The 20,321-nt window shown below is 42.6% G+C and overlaps 1 protein-coding gene across 3 annotated transcripts in view; it reads right to left on the reverse strand.

The window, feature by feature from the left end:
• Positions 1-1,508: 1,508 nt before the first annotated feature.
• Positions 1,509-20,321, reverse strand: part of LOC132822356 (protein FAM107B-like) — a 198,563-nt gene continuing 179,750 nt past the window's right edge. For all 3 annotated transcript variants that reach the window (XM_060835654.1, XM_060835656.1, XM_060835657.1), the window contains 2 exons: positions 5,062-5,218; positions 1,509-3,512 (listed from right to left, as the gene is read on the reverse strand). In XM_060835654.1, the coding sequence (XP_060691637.1) occupies positions 3,396-3,512; positions 5,062-5,218 (274 nt within the window). In that variant the 3' untranslated portion in view covers positions 1,509-3,395. The remainder of the gene's footprint in view (positions 3,513-5,061; positions 5,219-20,321) is intronic.

A 20,321-nucleotide genomic window follows, 5' to 3' on the forward strand; every position in this document is an offset into this window, starting at 1 on the left:
GTGTGAGAGGAGAGTATATAGTATGGCGGGGTTACCTGCAGTCTGACATGAATCCAAGATCATGGTTGAGACTATCTTCATGGGTATGGAACTTTGCTATCAGCTTCTGCTCGATGATTTTGCGTTGTCGCATATCTCAAAGTTCGCCTTCGAGGACGCTGACCTGAAGATTGGAGGACACTCGGAGGGCCCCCATTTAACTTCAGCAGGGAGACCTCATACAGTGGACTTTCCCCACTGAACTTTCACAGCAATTGTCCAAAAACTTAGATTAGATTAGATTACGTACAGTATGGAAACAGGCCCTTCGGCCCAACAAGTCCACACCGACCCTCTGAAGAGCAACCCACCCAGACCCATTCCCCTACATTTACCGCTTCACCTAACACTATGGGCAATTTAGCTTGGTCAATTCACCTAACCTACGCATTTTTTGGACTGTGGGAGGAAACCGGAGCACCCGGAGGAAACCCATGCAGACACGGGGAGAATGTGCAAACTCCACACAGACAGTTGCCTGAGGTGGGAATTGAACCCAGGTCTCTGGTGCTGTGAGGCAGCAGTGCGAAACACTGCCATCGTGCCAGCCCCTTAGTTTGTCTCTTAGCATGTAGTCTTGGACTTTGGAATGTGCCAGCCCCAACATTCGGTCAAAGACCAAGTTTCAAGCTTCCACACTGTTAACTCTGGTTAGCGTTGAGGATCTTCCAGACAACTTATGTTTACGTAATTCAACATCAGCAGATAGAAATATCTGTACTCGAAGTCCATGGAAAACTGCCAAGTAAAAAGAAATGCACCGAAGATTGTTATAAAAAAATTTGCATCTACTTTGAAGTATTTTATGATATATAAATATTCATGTTCTTGAATCTTGAATATGTTAGATGTAAGTTATTAATGGAATTAAGAGTTTAGCTCTCTTAGCAACAAAATTAGATAAACTGGACGATAAGACATATTGCTTTGAAATGTACAAACAAGTATCATCTTAGTCAGATTTCAATACATAATAATACTTCATTCTGGAGGGAATTCTGCATTATCAAGGCCCCTTCGATTAGTTAAGATGTTAAGATAATACACTTTCTGCCTCTTTAGGGCAATATAAATGCTCTCATGACTCTTGGTAGAACAGAGTCCTTCATGATTGATTCGTTGGTCATTTGCTGTTTTTGGTATCTTGCTATGTGTATCCTGGCTGCAGCAAGAACAATGATTACATTTCAAAATGTAATTCATTCATTGATAGGTCAATCTAAACCAAATGAGGTCACGATTGGGTGCCTGTGATGGAAAATCTTCCTCCTCAGCTCTAAGTCTTGTAAAATGCCAATAGTTGTCTGTAAGTAGCAGTAACAATTTATTTGGAATGTATAAAATATTGTAATATTATGGTAATTGCAATTCTTGAAGCAAAAAATATAAACCTAATTAAACCATTAGTTTCCACAAAGTAAAATAAGCATCTATTTTATTTCAAAGTTATAAGGTACAATGACACAAACAGAGATGGTGTCAGTACAGCTGAATGTAACAGTTTTTTTCCTGTAATTATTAATTGAACTGAGTAACTATAACCACATTCATGGTGACGTGAATTTGATACACATTTTATACACAGAAAAGTAATAAATCCCCAAAAAAGGAGCAGTGAGAAAAATAAAATCCATTCCATAATTAGTGGTGCTTGATATATTTTATCAGACTATGGTTTAGTGTAGTGATGTGATAGGTATAAAACTTACCCAACAGTCAATACCTATTCAGTAACATCTCAAAGGCAATATTTGCAAACATATACAGATAACTATTACCATTATAAACAATACTAACTGTCATTTAAACAGTGTTAGCCAAACTGTACTTTTTCACAACCGTGTTCAAGTAAAATGCAAGAAAACATTTCAAATTTATATACTGTGAATCTAATACACAGAGAGCAAAGCTAACAGCAGCCCAAATTCAAATATACTTTAAGTGATTTCAGAGTTACATTCATAACCAATTAAGGTTTTTTTTTTACAGTAAGCATTGTATCCATGACCTCAAGACTAAATACCAAAACTTATATTAGTATTGTGAAATATATAAGTGAAATAACATGAAACATATAAAAATACTGCACCAATTAACCACATGAGCACTTCTTAAAAAAATAAGTTTGACCTTAAACCAGTAGTCACTTTATTTCTTGTGCTATGTCCATGAAATTCTACATGCTCTGTCAGGTTACATTTCGTGATTTCTGAAGACTGAATAAAGTAATGAAGCATTAAAGAAAAGTACCAAGCTAATAACTTACTACAGTAATGTCTTAATAAGATTAGTACAGAATTTAAAATATTGTCTGGAAGATACTTACAGATTTCTAAAGTGTTTAGGTCAATTGTTACTCTGTTTGCTGTAAAAGTTATAATTGTGCAGACCCCAGTCATTACTCAACCCACGTGTATAGACAATTATCCCACTGAGAAACATGGTATATATTTCCAAAATACAAGGTGTTCTTTTATCTAAATTCAATTGCTAAAAATCAGCAGCTTACAGCTCTGAATCTTCCCGGCAGATTCTTGTGAATTTAGCTGAAGGCTGTATATGTGTGTATCTATACAAGGATTTATCCATAAAATACTACTACTATCATTTATCTTACTGTTGATCAGGAACTCAAGATTAATAGTAAAATATATATGCAGCATTTACAATGATGTAATCTTCTAGTCATAACCTTTTAATTCAAATATAATTGTATCAATAAACCAAGACACATGAGTCATTGAAAATCTGGTCAAATGCAGGCACAAAAACTTGGTTTGATGATACAAAACCCAATATTGTAATATGTCTCACTATGCCATCCTGTCAAAGGGAACACTCTATTATGTTCTCATTAAACAATTAAGAATCACTACTGCAAAAAATCAGTTGATGTTATTTAGATGGAAGGACCTTTGCATAAAAATTATGCAATGTTTGCAAGAACATAATTAACTCAATGCAGATCATATCATCAGTTTTAGCAGTGTGTAATGGATTTATAGTGTTGATGATCACTCAAACTCTGCTTTAGCATATCACCTTCCAGCTTCATCTAGTGTCAGTGGACACTAACTGTTCGTCTTTCTTCAAACTGCTATCTTCACCATAGACAGTACTCTAGTGTGTTCACCAAATAACCAGATTTGGTGAGTGAATGGAAACAACATTCTTTATATCCAAAAAGGCTGGCCATCCATTCACAGCAGAATAAACATTTCATATTTCATTATTCTCTGAAGTAAGACAAGAACATTAAATGAACTCTACAATGATCGCATAGCAAATGAGTCAAGTAGAACTGGTGCCAAGTTTAACCAACCAGTTAAATTCAGTTGAGGCAGGAAGGCGCAGCATTAACCAGCTTTCTGTTCTGTACTGAAAGTGGAGGTTTTCCGTAAATTTTCTTTGACTTTGATAAATTCAGGAGCATTCTCTTGTTCCTCTCCACTCCTCTCTTGTTCTCGTTCCAACTGCAAGATAACATTTACAACATGTAAATATTATAATGGGTTCTTGCATAGATTTTGACTTGAACTTGCTACAAGTGACCCACAGATGTTGTGAAGCATTACGTACAGTTGATCAGGTCCCTACATAACATATTAGATTAATGACTGTCTCTTCTTGATTTAGTACTCACTGATCATCAAGGATTTACTGAATTATCCTATTGCTATTCGGAAGATTGTAAAGCTTTCTTTACAAATCCCATTCATCCCATCTCAGATTCCGTAACAATTACAAAGTTTATTTTTACCCCTTGCAATAACATTTTTTAAATGTTGTAAAGGTGTTGTGCCATTAAGCAGTTTCAGCAACAACATAGGGAGACCAGCAACCAAGTTGGGCAAGCAGTCACACAGACTAATCAGCATTGCTACAGACTGCCATGGGGGCACTCAGGGACAACTTTCCAAACTGTTCTACCGTTATCATGGATATGTCCTGCTCCCACCAGGGAGATATATGTAATAGAGATGGGCTTACAATGCTAAACAGTCAGGTAGGAATGGCTCTGACAATTTTGGAAGTTGATGCTGGAACTTTGTGCAGATTCTCCTGTCCCACCCATCTCAATTAATGTTTCAGTAATATTGATAAAGCATAACTCCCCAATATTGAATATCACGTTCAGAAATCATTAAAGGAATCATGGATACAAAACATTGAGGAACTCAATGTTCATCACTAAGGTTGGTTTGGTTAATGACATCATAGATGAAGCTGTACAGATGAACTGTACAGTTACTAAACTGTCAGCATCAGAAAGGGAAGGAACCAATTTTAAGAAAATAATCCACTTGGCTTCATCTTCAAACTGTCGTCTCAATTGTTGACAGCAGAAATAACTAATACATGGTGCTTGAAAAACACAACTGCCTAGGTTCTTGTCAGGAGGATGGACATCCCTGCTATGACAAAAAAAAGTCAGCAGATGCCAGGAATCCCAAGTCCCACTAGGATTGCAATGACGCATAGTTCATGGATGTGCAATCCTTGACCATTTAATTGTCAAATTGTCAGCACTCTGAAAATCAGATTTGGGATTTCCTGGGAGTCAGAATGTAGAGATTAGAGCTAACAGCAGGTCTTTCACAGCATAGTTCTTTTAGATAGCAGGCCTATCCCTTCAGACATAGTCCTAGAACACCCTGGGGATGGAGCCTAGGAATCTTTTTGGGGTTACATCAGGTATCTTTTGAGATTGCCAACGATGGAGAAGTTGAGCCTAAAAAGCTGTTAAATCCCAAGTAACTAGAGAAAAATAGAATAGTCACAACACAAACATTGAGAATTCCGTAGAATATCTGTTTATTCAAACGGATGTTAATAATGATCTAATTGTCAATTGATTATGAGCTTTGGTTAATTGTCAGTTAGTTTACTTAAAAGAGTAAAGCATTCAAGTTATTCAGCAAACCAACAGCTTGCAAACATTGCAGTCATTCAATATACAAAGCCCAGGAGCTCTTAAAAAGGTGAATTCTCTCAAAGACAAGGTGCACATACAACACAAACCTGCTCTAATCTTTGCTGTCTTTTTTGAAGCTGAAGTTCAAAAGGAGATTTGATTTTCCTTGCCTCCTCTTCCTCCTTTCTCTGTCGAATCAGCTGATCTCTCCGCCGGTATTCCAGCACCCTCTGCAGCTCTGGCTTGTTTTCAGAACCCAAACCTCTGCAACAAAAAATGTTAACTGAAATCTCTGGTGGCTTTGTCCATGGAAAATCAAAGCCAAATTTTGCTTCTACAGGTTTTGCTGGTGTCACACTGATGTGAATCTGGAGCTCCTGATACTTCAGAGACAGTTGTGGTTCTGCTCGCCGAGCTGGAAGTTTTTGCTGCAAACGTTTCGTTCCCTGGCTAGGGAACATCATCAGTGCTGTTGGAGCCTCGTGTGAAGCGCTGCTTTGATGTTTCTTCCGGTATTTAGATTGGTTTGTTCTTGCCGCTTCCGGGTGTCAGTTTCAGCTGCAGTGATTTGTATGTGGGGTCCAGGTCGATGTGTCTGTTGATGGATGTTCTTGCCGTTTCCGGGTGTCAGTTTCAGCTGTAGTGGTTTGTATATGGTGTCCAGGTCAATGTGTCTGTTGATGGAGTTTGGGGATGAATGCCATGCTTCTAGGAATTCTCTGGCTGTTCTCTGTCTGGCTTGTCCTATGATGGTAGTGTTTTCCCAGTCAAATTCATGTTGCTGGTTGTCTGAGTGTATGGCTACTAGAGATAGCTGGTCGTGTTGTTTTGTGGCTAGCTGATGTGCATGGATGCGGATTGTTAGCTGTCTTCCTGTTTGTCCTATATAGTGTTTTGTGCAGTCCTTGCATGGTATTTTGTAAACTACGTTAGTTTGGCTCATGCTGGGTATTGGGTCCTTTGTTCTAGTGAGTTGTTGTCTGAGCGTGGATGTTGGCTTGTGTGCTGTTATGAGTCCTAAGGGTCGCAGTAGTCTGGCTGTCAGTTCTGAGACGCTCCTGACGTATGGTAGAGTGGCTAGTCCTTTTGGTTGTGGCATGTCCTCGTTCCTCGGTCTATCTCTTAGGCTTCTGGTGATAAAGTTGCGTGGGTGTCCGTTTTTGGCAAATACCTTGTACAGATGTTCCTGTTCCTCTTTTCGCAGTTCTGGTGTACTGCAGTGTGTTGTGGCCCTTTTGAATAGTGTCCTGATGCAGCTTCGTTTGTGTGTGTTGAAACTGACACCCGGAAGCGGCAAGAACAAACCAATATAAATACCGGAAGAAACATCAAAGCAGCGCTTCACACGAGGCTCCAACAGCACTGATGATGTTCCCTAGCCAGGGAACGAAACGTTTGCAGCAAAAACTTCCAGCTCGGCGAGCAGAACCACAACAACGGATACCCGAACTACAAATCTTCAATCAGATTTTAAACTTCAGAGACATGCAAGTCAGAATAATTGAGTAAATAAGGAGTTACCTCCCCAATTTACAAGATAATACTTTATATGTTCTTAAATTACAGCTAATATATATCTGGATTATAAAAATAAAGAGAAATGAAATGCACAAAAAGATCATCCACTGGTCCTTCCTTCTACCATGGAGGGAAAAAATACACAAACAAAAATACTGAACATTCAGGTAAATCTCTGAAAAAATCCAATCTGACTCATTAAGGCATTCAAACAAACCTCAGAGGCAAACATGCCAACAGGAAACTCTTATAAGTAGCAGTTAACCAACAACTCAACATGTACATCTGCAATCAAAAGGTGTGGCGTTGGAAAAGCACAGCCGTTCAGGCAACATCTGAGGAGCAGGAGAGTCAACATTTCGAGAATAAGCTCTTCGTCAGCTCGGTCCTGACAAAGAGCTTATGCTTGAAATATCAACTCTCATGCTCCTCAGATGCTGCCTGACCGGCTGTGCTTTTCCGGTGCCACTTCTTTTGACTCTAATCTTCAGCATCTGCAGACATCTCTTTCTTCATGTACATCTGGAATGTAAGCTGAAAGGGTTTGACAGAGGAGTCACATTATAACATAGTTTGGTATCATGTAGATTGCTGATTACCAATTGTCTTGGACGTAACTTAATGTAAATTTGTATTTTGTGATAAATAATTTCATTATACTTATGAGATTTGTTCCCATGATTATTTTTGATGCACGTGTCAAGAGACCATTTGACCTCGGTGGAGCATCACTTAAGATTTGAAACCATCGTCACCCATGATCAGTATGTTGCAATCCCTGCTGAAGGGTGAAGTGCAGTACCCCGCTTAATATCTTGTCTCTTGTTTATTAACACTTCAAAACAAATTGGAGATATGGGTATATGAATAAGAAGGGTTTAGAGGGATATGGACCAAATGTGACTTGGTCAGATTGGGATGTCTACTTAGTATGGACGAGTTGGACTGAGGGTTCTGCTTCGTGCTGTACAACTCTATTACTCTTACCGCAACAAGCTCAACATAAAGCAAAAGCTAAGTCTGTGACGTTCCCAACACATTTCCTTTCTGCCACCTTAGTTATAATTAAATCAAAGATTTGTAAAATACCCAATTTACCAGATGGGGCTGTTAGTGGGAAAGGAGAGGAAAGCAACAATACAAAAAGGGGATGAAAAATCTCCTGGGCACTTTTTTGACTGAATTTAACAGTTTTACAACTCATCAACCCACTCATTTTCTATTGACCATGTTAACAACAGAGGATGGCTGTACCAGTCAGTGGAGTGGCATTGCACATACACGATATCAAATGTTGCTTTGAAACTTGAATCCTGCAGCAAAAGAGTTGTGTATTTTAAACAAATGTATAAAAGGTTGTCAGAGCCAAAGAAAAATCTAGGAGAAGCCCTTGGGAGTAGTCTTCAAAATTCTGAGCCGTGTTTGGAATTTTGATGGATCATTTCTGCTTTGTTTTAATATACACTGTACTTTCCTGTAATTTCCCTTCAGGAGCTGCCCTTTTTGTCCTGCTACTCCTAAAGTGTGCACAGTAATTTAGTAGCCCATCAGCTTTTGTTTAACCTGATGCAGTTGTGATTTGGAAATGGATTAAGATCAACATGAATGCCTGTTAAAATTCTCCTCCTGTTACCAGTGTTGAGTGTGCATCTGCCATGCTTCACAGTGGAGTGCTAGCTCCTGTGTTGTGAACACACTCCAGTTCACCACCTGGGGTCCATCTGCCTTTCATCTGTTACAATTCAAGACCATAGCAGCCTTTTACTCTGGTTTCCCATTCCCTCTCCCTTTTGTGCTATTTTCTATAACTGTTTGTCTCCACTAAACTCATCTTTGTACTTGGATTAGTGGTGCTAGAAGAACACAACAGTTCAGGCAGCGTCCAAGGAGCAGTGAAATCGATGTTTCAGGCAAAAGCCCTTCATCAGGAATCTTGTACTTGGCCAATTACCCCTGTTTACTGCCTTTCATCAACATTGCTTTGCTTATTTAATCTCACCTGCTTTCTACCCTATTAGTAACCTTTCTCCTTCATTCTCATTTCCCCTTCACAACCATTTTCCCCACTGTTGTACTTTCCTAAAGTCAGTTACATTCTTTGATCTTTCCAGTTCAGATGAAAAGGTAGTTGACCCAAAATGTTTACCCAACGTTTTTTCTTTCTGCATGTACTGCTGCACTTGTTGATCATTAACAACATTTTCTGTTTTTATTTATTTCAGACTTCCAGTTCAGATGAAAAGGTAGTTGACCCAAAATGTTTACCCAACGTTTTTTCTTTCTGCATGTACTGCTGCACTTGTTGATCATTAACAACATTTTCTGTTTTTATTTATTTCAGACTTCCAGTTCAGATGAAAAGGTAGTTGACCCAAAATGTTTACCCAACGTTTTTTCTTTCTGCATGTACTGCTGCACTTGTTGATCATTAACAACATTTTCTGTTTTTATTTATTTCAGACTTCCAGAATGTGTATCATTTTAACTTTGTTAAAAGTGAATCACCTCTGTTGCAGTATAGTTTATCTTGATTGTAAAGATATTGTATTAGATCTGCTTTTGTCATTATCTGATCATATATTGATGTTTCCCACAATGTTTGTTTTGCAATTACCTGCTTTGTTATACAGCTGTTAAGCTGGAAGTTAATGGCAACATTATTCAATTTTATTTACAAACTCATTGTCAAACACTATTTTAGACTGTGAGAAGGTTTTAAATCAATATTTTCAAAACAGACAAGTTAAATTAGACCAATATTATCAATGAAAGTATTTGAATTTCACTAATTTTATTTCTTAATAAACTTGATTCTTATTTCATTGAGCACATTTTATGGAGTGCCACACATTGTATGTCTGTCAGAGAGTTACTACTTCATTCACTTTGCCAACAATCAAGTTATTCACCCCAACTTGGGCATCAGGCACCCTGATGTTTATAAATCCTTAACTGAACAGCAAAGATAAAGAAAGGCTAAACTGGAGACTGGTACAATTGCAACATTTAAGAGACATTTGGATGGGTATATGAATAGGAAGGGTTTGGAGGGATATGGGCTGGGTGCTGGCAGGTGGGACTAGATTAGGTTGGGATATCTGGTCGGCATGGACAGGTTGGACTGAAGGGTCTGTTTCCATGCTGTACATCTCTATGACTCTATTACTCCGTTCTGAATTGGTCACATGGCCCCTAAAACTATTAAACATTAGTCAATAGAAACACAGCAATGGAGCAGAAGCACAACATGCAGGCCAATGGAATTTGCACCTCCTTAATACCCAAACTCACCTAAATTCTATGTAATTTTCTTTTTTCCCCACATGGTACAAGAAACTGGACAATGACAATACATGATATGGAAGTTAGAGTGGGCACCTCCAGGTGGTATCTCAGGGCGTGCAACCACTTGCATCCTTTGTCCACAGAGGTTAGCACTGAGAATACATCAGCATCACATTGTGACACCAATTTTCCAGTAATGTTAATCACCGCTGCACAGATCTCTGAAAGCTATTACAGAGGAACCTCGGTAATCCTGCATTTGATTATCTGAACCAAATACTCCCTGCCCAGCTGGATAATTGAGGTTCCTCTGTAATTGGTACAGTGACTGACATATGTATATGACTGACATATGTATATGAGTGACTGGACCCTGACTAATTTCTGTACAGCTCCCTGACTGACTTAACAAGAATCTCAGGCCTGGATGCAATGTACCTGCAGGAAAGGCTGGGGCCCAGTCACCTACATTGATATGGGACCACTGACCCAGACTGTCCCAACAGCTGACTGACCATGGCCATGCTCTTGGAGCGAGATCACACACTGCCCCTAACAAACTGTGGTGACACCCCTCAAATGACGACTGCTCTCCCTCCTTAATCTGAGTGAGGACTACTTGCTTTAGCCTTTGAGACCGGGCCATTTGCATGACACACCTTCAGTTTGTTTGTCACATAAGTTCTGGCACATGCTTTAATTGTAAGATTGATGCAACAGTGATACACAGCAGGTTCTGCTCCTTTGACTGATCTTTGCTGATAACCATGACAAGCTGCTTGGTTTTGTGTCTGAACTAAAAGATAAGACAACACAGAAGTATGGTGAGCCTGTGCATTCTGAACGAGACATTACAAGGCAAGGCGGAGACACTGGAAGCATTCAAATAGACACAAAGTGAATTAGTGCTAAGAGACCAAGCAAGGAGTCCTCAGATGCACTTTGCTTCAATCCATGAAACAGGCCATATAAGGGTGGGAGACAATAATGACATGGGTTACTGTAGGTGAGAAGTGGCAAACTGATAGTCACCACCATGATTTTGATGGAGTGTGGGGAAACAGTGCAGCACCAAAGTTAGCATGTCTAAGCTGTAGAGCTGGGGTTCATGAGGTAATATTGGGAGATGAAGATGTAAATATTAGAGCTTACCAAGAACATGCTGCAAGAGCATGCACAAGCTTTCTATTGATGTAGTTAACAGGGAGTGCAGGGGAGGAAGTAACATAAAGGTTTGTGGCCAGATTACTAAGATATGTCTGTGACTCACTCAATAAAGTCACCTTCCATCCTTGTCCAATTTATAAATGTATGATGGAAATGGACAATGGCTGCAAACACACCTGGAATGGGTGGGGTAAGTAGTTTTTTCTGTCTCAGCACATACGCTCCACTTGTGAGTGATATCTCTTCATGGAGAACTGCATTAATCAGGCCTTTACACAGAACAGGGTGTAGACATCTATAATGATACAAAATAAAATGTTCTTACGAAATGCCCCCAGACTCAAAATGTGAACTCTCTTTTCTTCTGTTTTCCCCACAAGTGCTGCTGGACCTGCTGAGTTTCTCCAGCAATTTCTGTTTTTGTCTATAGTCGTATTGTTCTGCATGTGAACTACATATCCAGTGTCCAAAATTGCAGGGTACAAATCCTGGCCACGATTAATCTTGACCATGTCTTTAGTCATTACAGACTGACCACAATTATTTCATTACTGGTAACTTTACAAGTATCACCTGTGGGCCACAACTCACAATGACAGTTCTGGCTGTTCCAGAACAAGGAGTTTCATTCCATTCACCTTGAACTGTAAGCATTCACCTACATGCTCTCACATGCGATGCTCTCTTTCTTGAGTATTACTGGGAGGTGAAGACAGATTTCAGTAATCCCACTGAATTTACAATCTCTCCTTTATCCGCATGATGTGGATTGTGCTGCATAAATTGAAATAAGATCCACGATGTCCAACATCCAGACATTCGCTAGTCTCTCTTGTTAAGAATCCTCCATGTTCTACTGCATTGAGGAGTACACTACATGGTCAGTTGTGTGAGGTCAATACTTGACTGCTCAGATCACAAAGCTTACTCCTCAGATTACCCAGGTTGTTTCTGATCCTCCCCTATTTCTGAGATTCCTTTCGATCCTACCACAGCAGGGATACACAGTTTGATCAAGCTTGTTTTTGCATTCCACTCTTTTGGTTAAATAGTTCCTCTATTCCATTGCCTTTGTTCATTGTGGTTCTGCGTTGTCACGTCAAATTTTAAGTTCTAGAGTCTTTCTAAATTCCAATCAGAACTATTTCAGTTCAGTTCATATAGTCATTTATTTTATCTGCCAGTCTGGAGTACTTTCAGAACTTGCCTGCATAAAATTTCATCTGCTGAGAGAAAGTGAGGACTGCTGATGCTACAGAGTCAGAGAGTTCTACTATGAAAATATAATCTATCCCAGCTTTCCTTTCTCCAAGTTAACCTTTCCTGCATCTCACAGGTGATGGTATGCCTTTAACAGCAGAGTACAATAATGAGTCAAGAACCGAGATGACCCTACATAACCGGCAGCATGCTAAACCAATGACGTATATAGAATTTGCTCCATAACTGAAAATGATCAGTTTATCTGTTAAGAAAACTGGTTACAGATTTATCAACAAATTAAACCTATTCTACTTACCAATCCATATGAGAGTGATCAATCCATGTAAGAGAGTTGAAGAAAGCACCAGGGGTTGGGGTGACTAATGGGCTTAGTATTGGAAGTGCTAGAGAGGGCAAAAGAGAGTTGAGAAATGGGGAAAAGAAAGCGATGGAAGGCTTGAATGTTGACAGTGAATGAAGAAATAGTCGCCTTCCAATGGGCAAGGAAGAAATATGGGTAGGGTTAAACTGTGTGAATTTTTTAGATTAGATTAGATTAGATTAGATTTACAGTGTGGAAACAGGCCCTTTGGCCCAACAAGTCCACACCGACCCGCCGAAGCGCAACCCCACCCATGCCCCTACATTTACCCCTTACCTAATACTACGGGCAATTTAGCATGGCCAATTCACCTGACCCGCACATCTTTGGACTGTGGGAGGAAACCGGAGCACCCGGAGGAAACCCACGCAGACACGGGGAGAACGTGCAAACTCCACACAGTCAGTCGCCTGAGTCGGGAATTGAACCCGGGTCTCAGGCGCTGTGAGGCAGCAGTGCTAACCACTGTGCCACCGTGCCGCCCATGAATGTAAATGCACAGTGAACAGAACTGGGCAACTGAAAGTAGAATTTGAAAGAAGGGCACCACTTTGACTGGGACAACACATCCATCCCAGGACAGGCTAAAGAGAGACATGCATGGAATTCCTAGAGGCCTGACATTCAAACCAGAACTTCATCAATAAACACATCGATTTGGATCCCATTTGCCAACTTCTGAGAAATGATATCACACACCTTAAGGGACCACGACACATAATAGAAAGCGGGACATATCACCAGCACTTTACCAGAGGCTTACTGATGAAGTTACCTAGTATGGTGATGAATTGTCTGAAAATAAATCTTCCAGCTCAACAAGCAAATTTACAACCTGAAGGATATTCAGCTTCTGCACTGGGTCAACATAATGCAGCCTATGATGTTTCTCCTCAGTGTGATTTCTAATGCATCCATTAATCTGATGGTAAACAAAGCAGCAACTATATCAACAGCAACAGAAGAGTGGAGTTGGATTAAAATATAGGGCTTCCTTTAAGTCAGATTGATTTTTAGCCATGTTGATTTTTTTGACCTCTATTTAATTTACCCAGTGTTGGCTGTGCCAATCAAAGAGTTTGCTTGAGGCTGTCGTCAGCTCTGACAAAATCAATGAATGTCTTGAAAATATAGAGAACATTGTGAGAGCAGTGGCAACAAATACCATAAATGCCTTAGGGAATTGATTGGTACACCAAACCTTTCAACAAATTATAATGTCCAGAAAAACAAGGCAGTGTCTTACTGAACTCAACGTAGAGATGGTTTTCCCCTTTCCTTCTTTAGTTTAGTTACTTACAGACATTCTCTGGCATTCTCTGAGGAATCGAAGATTCTACTTGCAATTCTCCTAACCCTGGAACCTCTAAAAATATCTATCTAAATCAGAGAATTCGGAGGGAATCGCTGCAGTTAAATAAAGGCTACCCTATACTAAAAGGACCTGTCAGATTTAAAACACAGCTCCACATTTCTGAATGAACCTGTTCCTATCAGAACTGCAGAGCTCTTGCTTAATGTGAAAAACTGCAGAGGGGTAACCAGAGTGAGATTGCCACTCCTTGAAAATCTGGCCCAAGGTCTCATGCTCACTATCTGCTCAGTACAGAGGTTTATTCTGAAGACAAATAACAAAACCTGTGCATTTTTACTCTTTTCCTTGGATTCCTGTTAATTATCAAACCAAAACTCCAAGGTAAAAGGGCAATATTAACAAGGTGAAGATACAAAGTACACTACAAAACCAGAAACATATGCAATAAAGGCCACTACCAGGATTTCTAAAACAAAAATAAACTTTTAACTTCTTTCACTCCTTAGAACAATGGGAAACAAATAACTTTGTGACAATTTGACCAAAGATAAACTTTGACTGTTCAAGCCATTTATCACTTGAGTTGTATTTTTAAATTAATTGTGATTTAACGATCTGCCAATCTTATTTCCAGCCGTCTCTGAAGTTCACACCTACTCTTGTTTAGATTAGATTAGATTACTTACAGTGTGGAAACAGGCGCTTTGGCCCAACAAGTCCACACCGACCCGCCAAAGCGTACCCACCCCCCTACATTTACTGCTGCACCTAACACTACGGGCAATTTAGCGTGGCCAATTCATCTAACCTGCGCATTTTTGGGCTGTGGGAGGAAACCGGAGTACCTGGAGGAAACCAACGCAGACACGGGGAGAATGTGCAAACTCCACACAGTCAGTCGCCTGAGGCGGGAATTGAACCCGGGTCTCTGGTGCTGTGAGGCAGCAGTGCTAACCACTGTGCCACCGTGCCGCCGTGTTTTGTTTAATTATATGGAGGGGTTTCTAATTAACTAACTCAATTAATTGTTGCTCAGTAGTTAACGTGACTGGCCATTTATTTTGGTTCCAGCACACAATGAAGCATACAGAGGTCTTATTAAGTAACTCACGCACCTAAGCATTCTGCTAGTTCACTGTTTCATAAAATGCATTTCTGGCCAAAGAGAAGGTTCTATCAAGATTAAGGTGACATGATCTGACTACTCTTACCAAAGTTTAGAGGGATGGATCCTAAAAGAGAGAGTAAGAAGAGCAAGAGGTGACATGAAAAGTTGTTGGCGGATAGGATCAAGGAAAACCCTCAGGTTTTCTCTAGGCACATCAGGAATAAAAGAATGACTAGAGTAAGATTAGGGCCAATCAAACCTAGTAATGGGAAGTTGTGCATGGCATCAGAGGAGATAGGGGAAGCACTACATGAATACTTTTCATCAGTATTCACACAATAAAAAGACAATGTGCTTGAGGAGAATACTGAGATACAGGCTACCAGACTAGATGGATTAAGGTGCACGAGGAGGCGGTGTTAGCAATTCTGGAAAGTGTACAAATAGATATGTCCCCTGGACCGGATAGGATTTATCCAAGGATTCTTTGGGAAGCCAGGGAGGAGACTGCCGAGCCTTTGGCTTTGAACCTTATGTCGTCATTGTCTACAGGAATAGTACCAGACGACTGGAGGATACCAAATGTCCCCTTGTTCAAGAAGGGGAGTAGAGACAACCCTGGAAATTATAGACCTGTTAGCCTTACTTCAGTTGTGGGTAAAGTGTTGGAAAGGATTATAAGGAATGGGATTTATAATCATCCAGAAAGGAATACGTTGGTTAGGGATAGTCAACATGATTTTGTGAAGGGTAGGTTGTGCCTCACAAACCTTATTGAGTTCTTTGAGAAGGCAACCAAACAGGTGGATGAGGGTAAAGCAGCTGATGTGGTGTATATGGATTTCAGTAAGGCCTTTGATAAGATTCAGGAATAGGGAATTCGATGTTTCGAGCATAAGCCCTTCATCAGGAATGAGAGAGAGTAGCCAAGCAGGCTAAGATAAAAGGTAGGGAGGAGGGACTTGGGGGAGGGGCGATGGAGGTGGGATAGGTGGAAGGAGGTCAAGGTGAGGGTGATAGGCCGGAGTGGGGTGGGGGCGGAGAGGTCAGTATGGAGATTGCAGGTTAGGAGGGCGGTGCTGAGTTGAGGGAACCGACTGAGACAAGGTGGGGGGAGGGGAAATGAGGAAACTGGAGAAATCCGAATTCATACCTTGTGGTTGGAGGGTTCCCAGGCGGAAGATGAGGCGCTCCTCCTCCAGCCGTCGTGTTGTTATGTTCTGCCGGTGGAGGAGTCCAAGGACCTGCATGTCCTCGGTGGAGTGGGAGGGAGAGTTAAAGTGTTGAGCCACGGGGTGGTTGGGTTGGTTGGTCCGGGCGGCCCAGAGGTGTTCTCTGAAGCGTTCCGCAAGTAAGCGGCCTGTCTCCCCAATATAGAGGAGGCCACATCGGGTGCAGCGGATGCAATAGATGATGTGTGTGGAGGTACAGGTGAACTTGTGGCGGATATGGAAGGATCCCTTGGGGCCTTGGAGGGAAGTGAGTGTGGAGGTGTGGGCGCAAGTTTTACATTTCCTGCGGTTGCAGGGGAAGGTGCCGGGGGTGGAGGTTGGGTTGGTGGGGGGGTGTGGATCTGACGAGGGAGTCACGAAGGGAGTGGTCCTTGCGGAACGCTGATAGGGGAGGGGAGGGAAATATATCCTTGGTGGTGGGGTCCGTTTGGAGGTGGCGGAAATGACGGCGGATGATACGTTGTATGCGGAGGTTGGTGGGGTGGTAGGTGAGAACCAGTGGGGTTCTGTCTTGGTGGCGGTTGGAGGAGCGGGGCTCAAGGGCGGAGGAGCGGGAAGTGGAGGAGATGCGGTGGAGGGCATCGTCGATCACGTTTGGGGGGAATCTGCGGTCCTTGAAGAAGGAGGCCATCTGGGCTGTGCGGTGTTGGAATTGGTCCTCCTGGGAGCAGATGCGGCGGAGACGAAGGAATTGGGAATATGGGATGGCGTTTTTACAGGGGGCAGGGTGGGAGGAGGTGTAGTCCAGGTAGCTGTGGGAGTCAGTCAGTTTATAGTAGATGTCTGTGTTGAGTCGGTCGCCCGAGATAGAGATGGAAAGGTCTAGGAAGGGGAGGGAGGAGTCTGAGACAGTCCAGGTGAATTTGAGGTCGGGATGGAAGGTGTTAGTAAAGTTGATGAACTGGTCAACCTCCTCGTGGGAGCACGAGGCAGCGTCGATATAGTCATCGATGTAGCGGAGGAAAAGGTGGGGGGTGGTGCCAGTGTAGTTGCGGAAGATGGACTGTTCCACATATCCTACGAAGAGGCAGGCATAGCTGGGGCCCATGCGGGTGCCCATGGCAACTCCTTTAGTTTGGAGGAAGTGGGAGGATTGAAAAGAGAAGTTATTCAGGGTGAGGACCAGTTCAGTCAGTCGAAGGAGGGTGTCAGTGGAAGGGTACTGGTTGGTGCGGTGGGAAAGGAAGAAGCGGAGGGCTTTGAGTCCTTCGTGATGGGGGATGGAGGTGTACAGGGACTGGATGTCCATAGTGAAAATAAGGCGTTGGGGACCGGGGAAGCGAAAATCCTGGAGGAGGTGGAGGGCGTGGGTGGTGTCCCGAACGTAGGTGGGGAGTTCTTGGACTAAAGGGGACAGGACCGTGTCGAGGTATTGGGAGATGAGTTCGGTGGGGCAGGAGCAGGCTGAGACAATGGATCGGCCGGGGCAGGCAGGTTTGTGGATTTTGGGCAGGAGGTAGAAACGGGCGGTGCGGGGTTGTGGGACTATGAGGTTGGAGGCGGTGGATGGGAGATCCCCTGAGGTGATGAGGTCATGGATGGTCTGGGAGATGATGGTTTGGTGGGAGGTGGGGTCGTGGTCAAGGGGGCGATAAGAGGAGGCGTCCGCGAGCTGGCGTTTGGCCTCAGCGGTATAAAGGTCAGTGCGCCAAACTACCACCGCGCCTCCCTTGTCTGCGGGTTTGATGGTGACAAGTTCATCTGTACCTCCACACACATCATCTATTGCATCCGCTGCACCCGATGTGGCCTCCTCTATATTGGGGAGACAGGCCGCTTACTTGCGGAACGCTTCAGAGGACACCTCTGGGCCGCCCGGACCAACCAACCCAACCACCCTGTGGCTCAACACTTTAACTCTCCCTCCCACTCCACCGAGGACATGCAGGTCCTTGGACTCCTCCACCGGCAGAACATAACAACACGACGGCTGGAGGAGGAGAGCCTCATCTTCCGCCTGGGAACCCTCCAACCACAAGGTATGAATTCAGATTTCTCCAGTTTCCTCATTTCCCCTCCCCCCATCTTGTCTCAGTCGGTTCCCTCAACTCAGCACCGCCCTCCTAACCTGCAATCTCCTTACTGACCTCTCCGCCCCCACCCCACTCCGGCCTATCACCCTCACCTTGACCTCCTTCCACCTATCCCACCTCCATCGCCCCTCCCCCAAGTCCCTCCTCCCTACCTTTTATCTTAGCCTGCTTGGCTACTCTCTCTCATTCCTGATGAAGGGCTTATGCTCGAAATGTCGAATTCCCTATTCCTGAGATGCTGCCTAACCTGCTGTGCTTTAACCAGCAACACATTTTCAGCTGTGATCTCCAGCATCTGCAGACCTCATTTTTTACTTTGATAAGATTCCCCATGGTAGGCTATTGCACGAAATACTGAGGCATGGCATTGAGGGTGATTTAGTGGTTTGGATCAGAAATCGGCTAGCTGAAAGAAGATGGAGGGTGGCGGCTGATGGGAAATATTCATCCTGGAGTTCAGTTATTAGTGGTGTATTTTGGGTCCACTGTTGTTTGTCATTTTTATAAACAACCTGGATGAGGGCATAGAAGGATGGGTTATTAAATTTGCGGATGACACCAAGGTCGGTCGAGATGTGGTTAGTGCAGGTTGTTGCAGGTTACAGAGAGCCATAGATAAGCTGCAGAGCTGGACTGAGAGGTGGCAAATGGACTTTATTGCAGAAAAGTGTGAGGTGATTCACTTTGGAAGGAGTAACAGGAATGCAGAGTACTGGGCTAATGGTAAGATTCTTGGTAGAGAGATCTCAGTGTCCAGGTATACAGATCCTTGAAAGTTGCCACCCTGGTTGATAGGATTGTTGAGAAGGCATATGGTGTGTTAACTTTTATTAGTAAAAGGATTGCGTTTCGGAGCCATGAGGACATGCTGCAGCTGTTCAAAACTCTGGTGCGGCCACATTTGGAATATTGCATACAGTTCTGGTCACCACATTATAGGAAGGATGTGGAAGCTTTGGAAAGGGTTCAAAGGAGATTTTCTAGGATGTTGCCTGGTATGGAGGGAAGGTCTTATGAGGAAAGGCTGAGGGTCTTGAGGCTGTTTTCATCAGAGAGAAGAAGGTTGAGAGGTGACTTAATTGAGATGTATAAGATAATCAGAGGGTTAGATCGGTTGGACAGTGAGAGCCTTTCTCTTTGGATGGTGATGGCTAGCATGAGGGGACATAGCTTTAAATTAAAGGATGATTGATATAGGTCAGATATCAGAAATAGTTTCTTTACTCAGAGAGTAGTAGGGGCATGGAATACACTGCCTGCAACAGTTGTAGACTCATTCACTTTAAAGGCATTGAAATCATTGGATAGGCATATGGACGAGAATGGGATAATGGAGGTTAGATGGGCTTCAGATTGGTTTCATAGTTTGGTGCAACACTGAGGGCTGAAGGGCCTGTACTGCGCTGTAATGTTCTATGTTCTATGGCTTGTGCCTTCTCTCCCCCAACCCCAGAAGAGAAGTGCACAGTCAACCAACTGGCCAGTTATAGATCCACTGTTTTGGGTTGTGGATGCGTTAAACAAACTTCTGCAGGGACCTGCATCCTCCACTGGCAGCAAGACTCTCACAGAGAGCTGCCAACCAATTGAGCTGGCTGACAGTCATACAGCCATAGATGTACAGCACAGAAACAGAACCTTCAGTCCAACCTGTCCAGATATCCTAAATTAATCTAATCCATTTGGCAGATTTGGCTCATATCTCTCAAAACCCTTCCTATTCATGTACCCATCCAGATGCCTTTTAAATGTTGTAATTGTACCAGCCTCCATCATTTCCTCTGTCAGCTCATTCCACACATGTACCACCCTCTACGTGAAAATGCTGCCTCTTAGGTTCCGTTTAAATCTGTCCCCACTCCTTTTAAACCTACATCCTCTAGTTTTGGACTACCCCATCCTGGCGAAAAGACCTTGACTATTCACCCTATTTATGATTACCCCTCATGACTGTATAAACCTCTAAGGTCATCCCTCTGCCTCCAACAGTCCAGAGAAAATAGCTCCAGCCTATTCAGCTTCTCTCTATATTTCAAACTCTCCACCCAGGCAATATCCTTGTAACTCTTCTCTGAACCAACATCCTTCCTAAAGCTGGTACAGCAGAATTGCAAACAGTATTCC

This window comes from Hemiscyllium ocellatum, chromosome 14 (genome assembly GCF_020745735.1).
Source record: "Hemiscyllium ocellatum isolate sHemOce1 chromosome 14, sHemOce1.pat.X.cur, whole genome shotgun sequence".
Classification (NCBI taxonomy): domain Eukaryota; kingdom Metazoa; phylum Chordata; class Chondrichthyes; order Orectolobiformes; family Hemiscylliidae; genus Hemiscyllium; species Hemiscyllium ocellatum.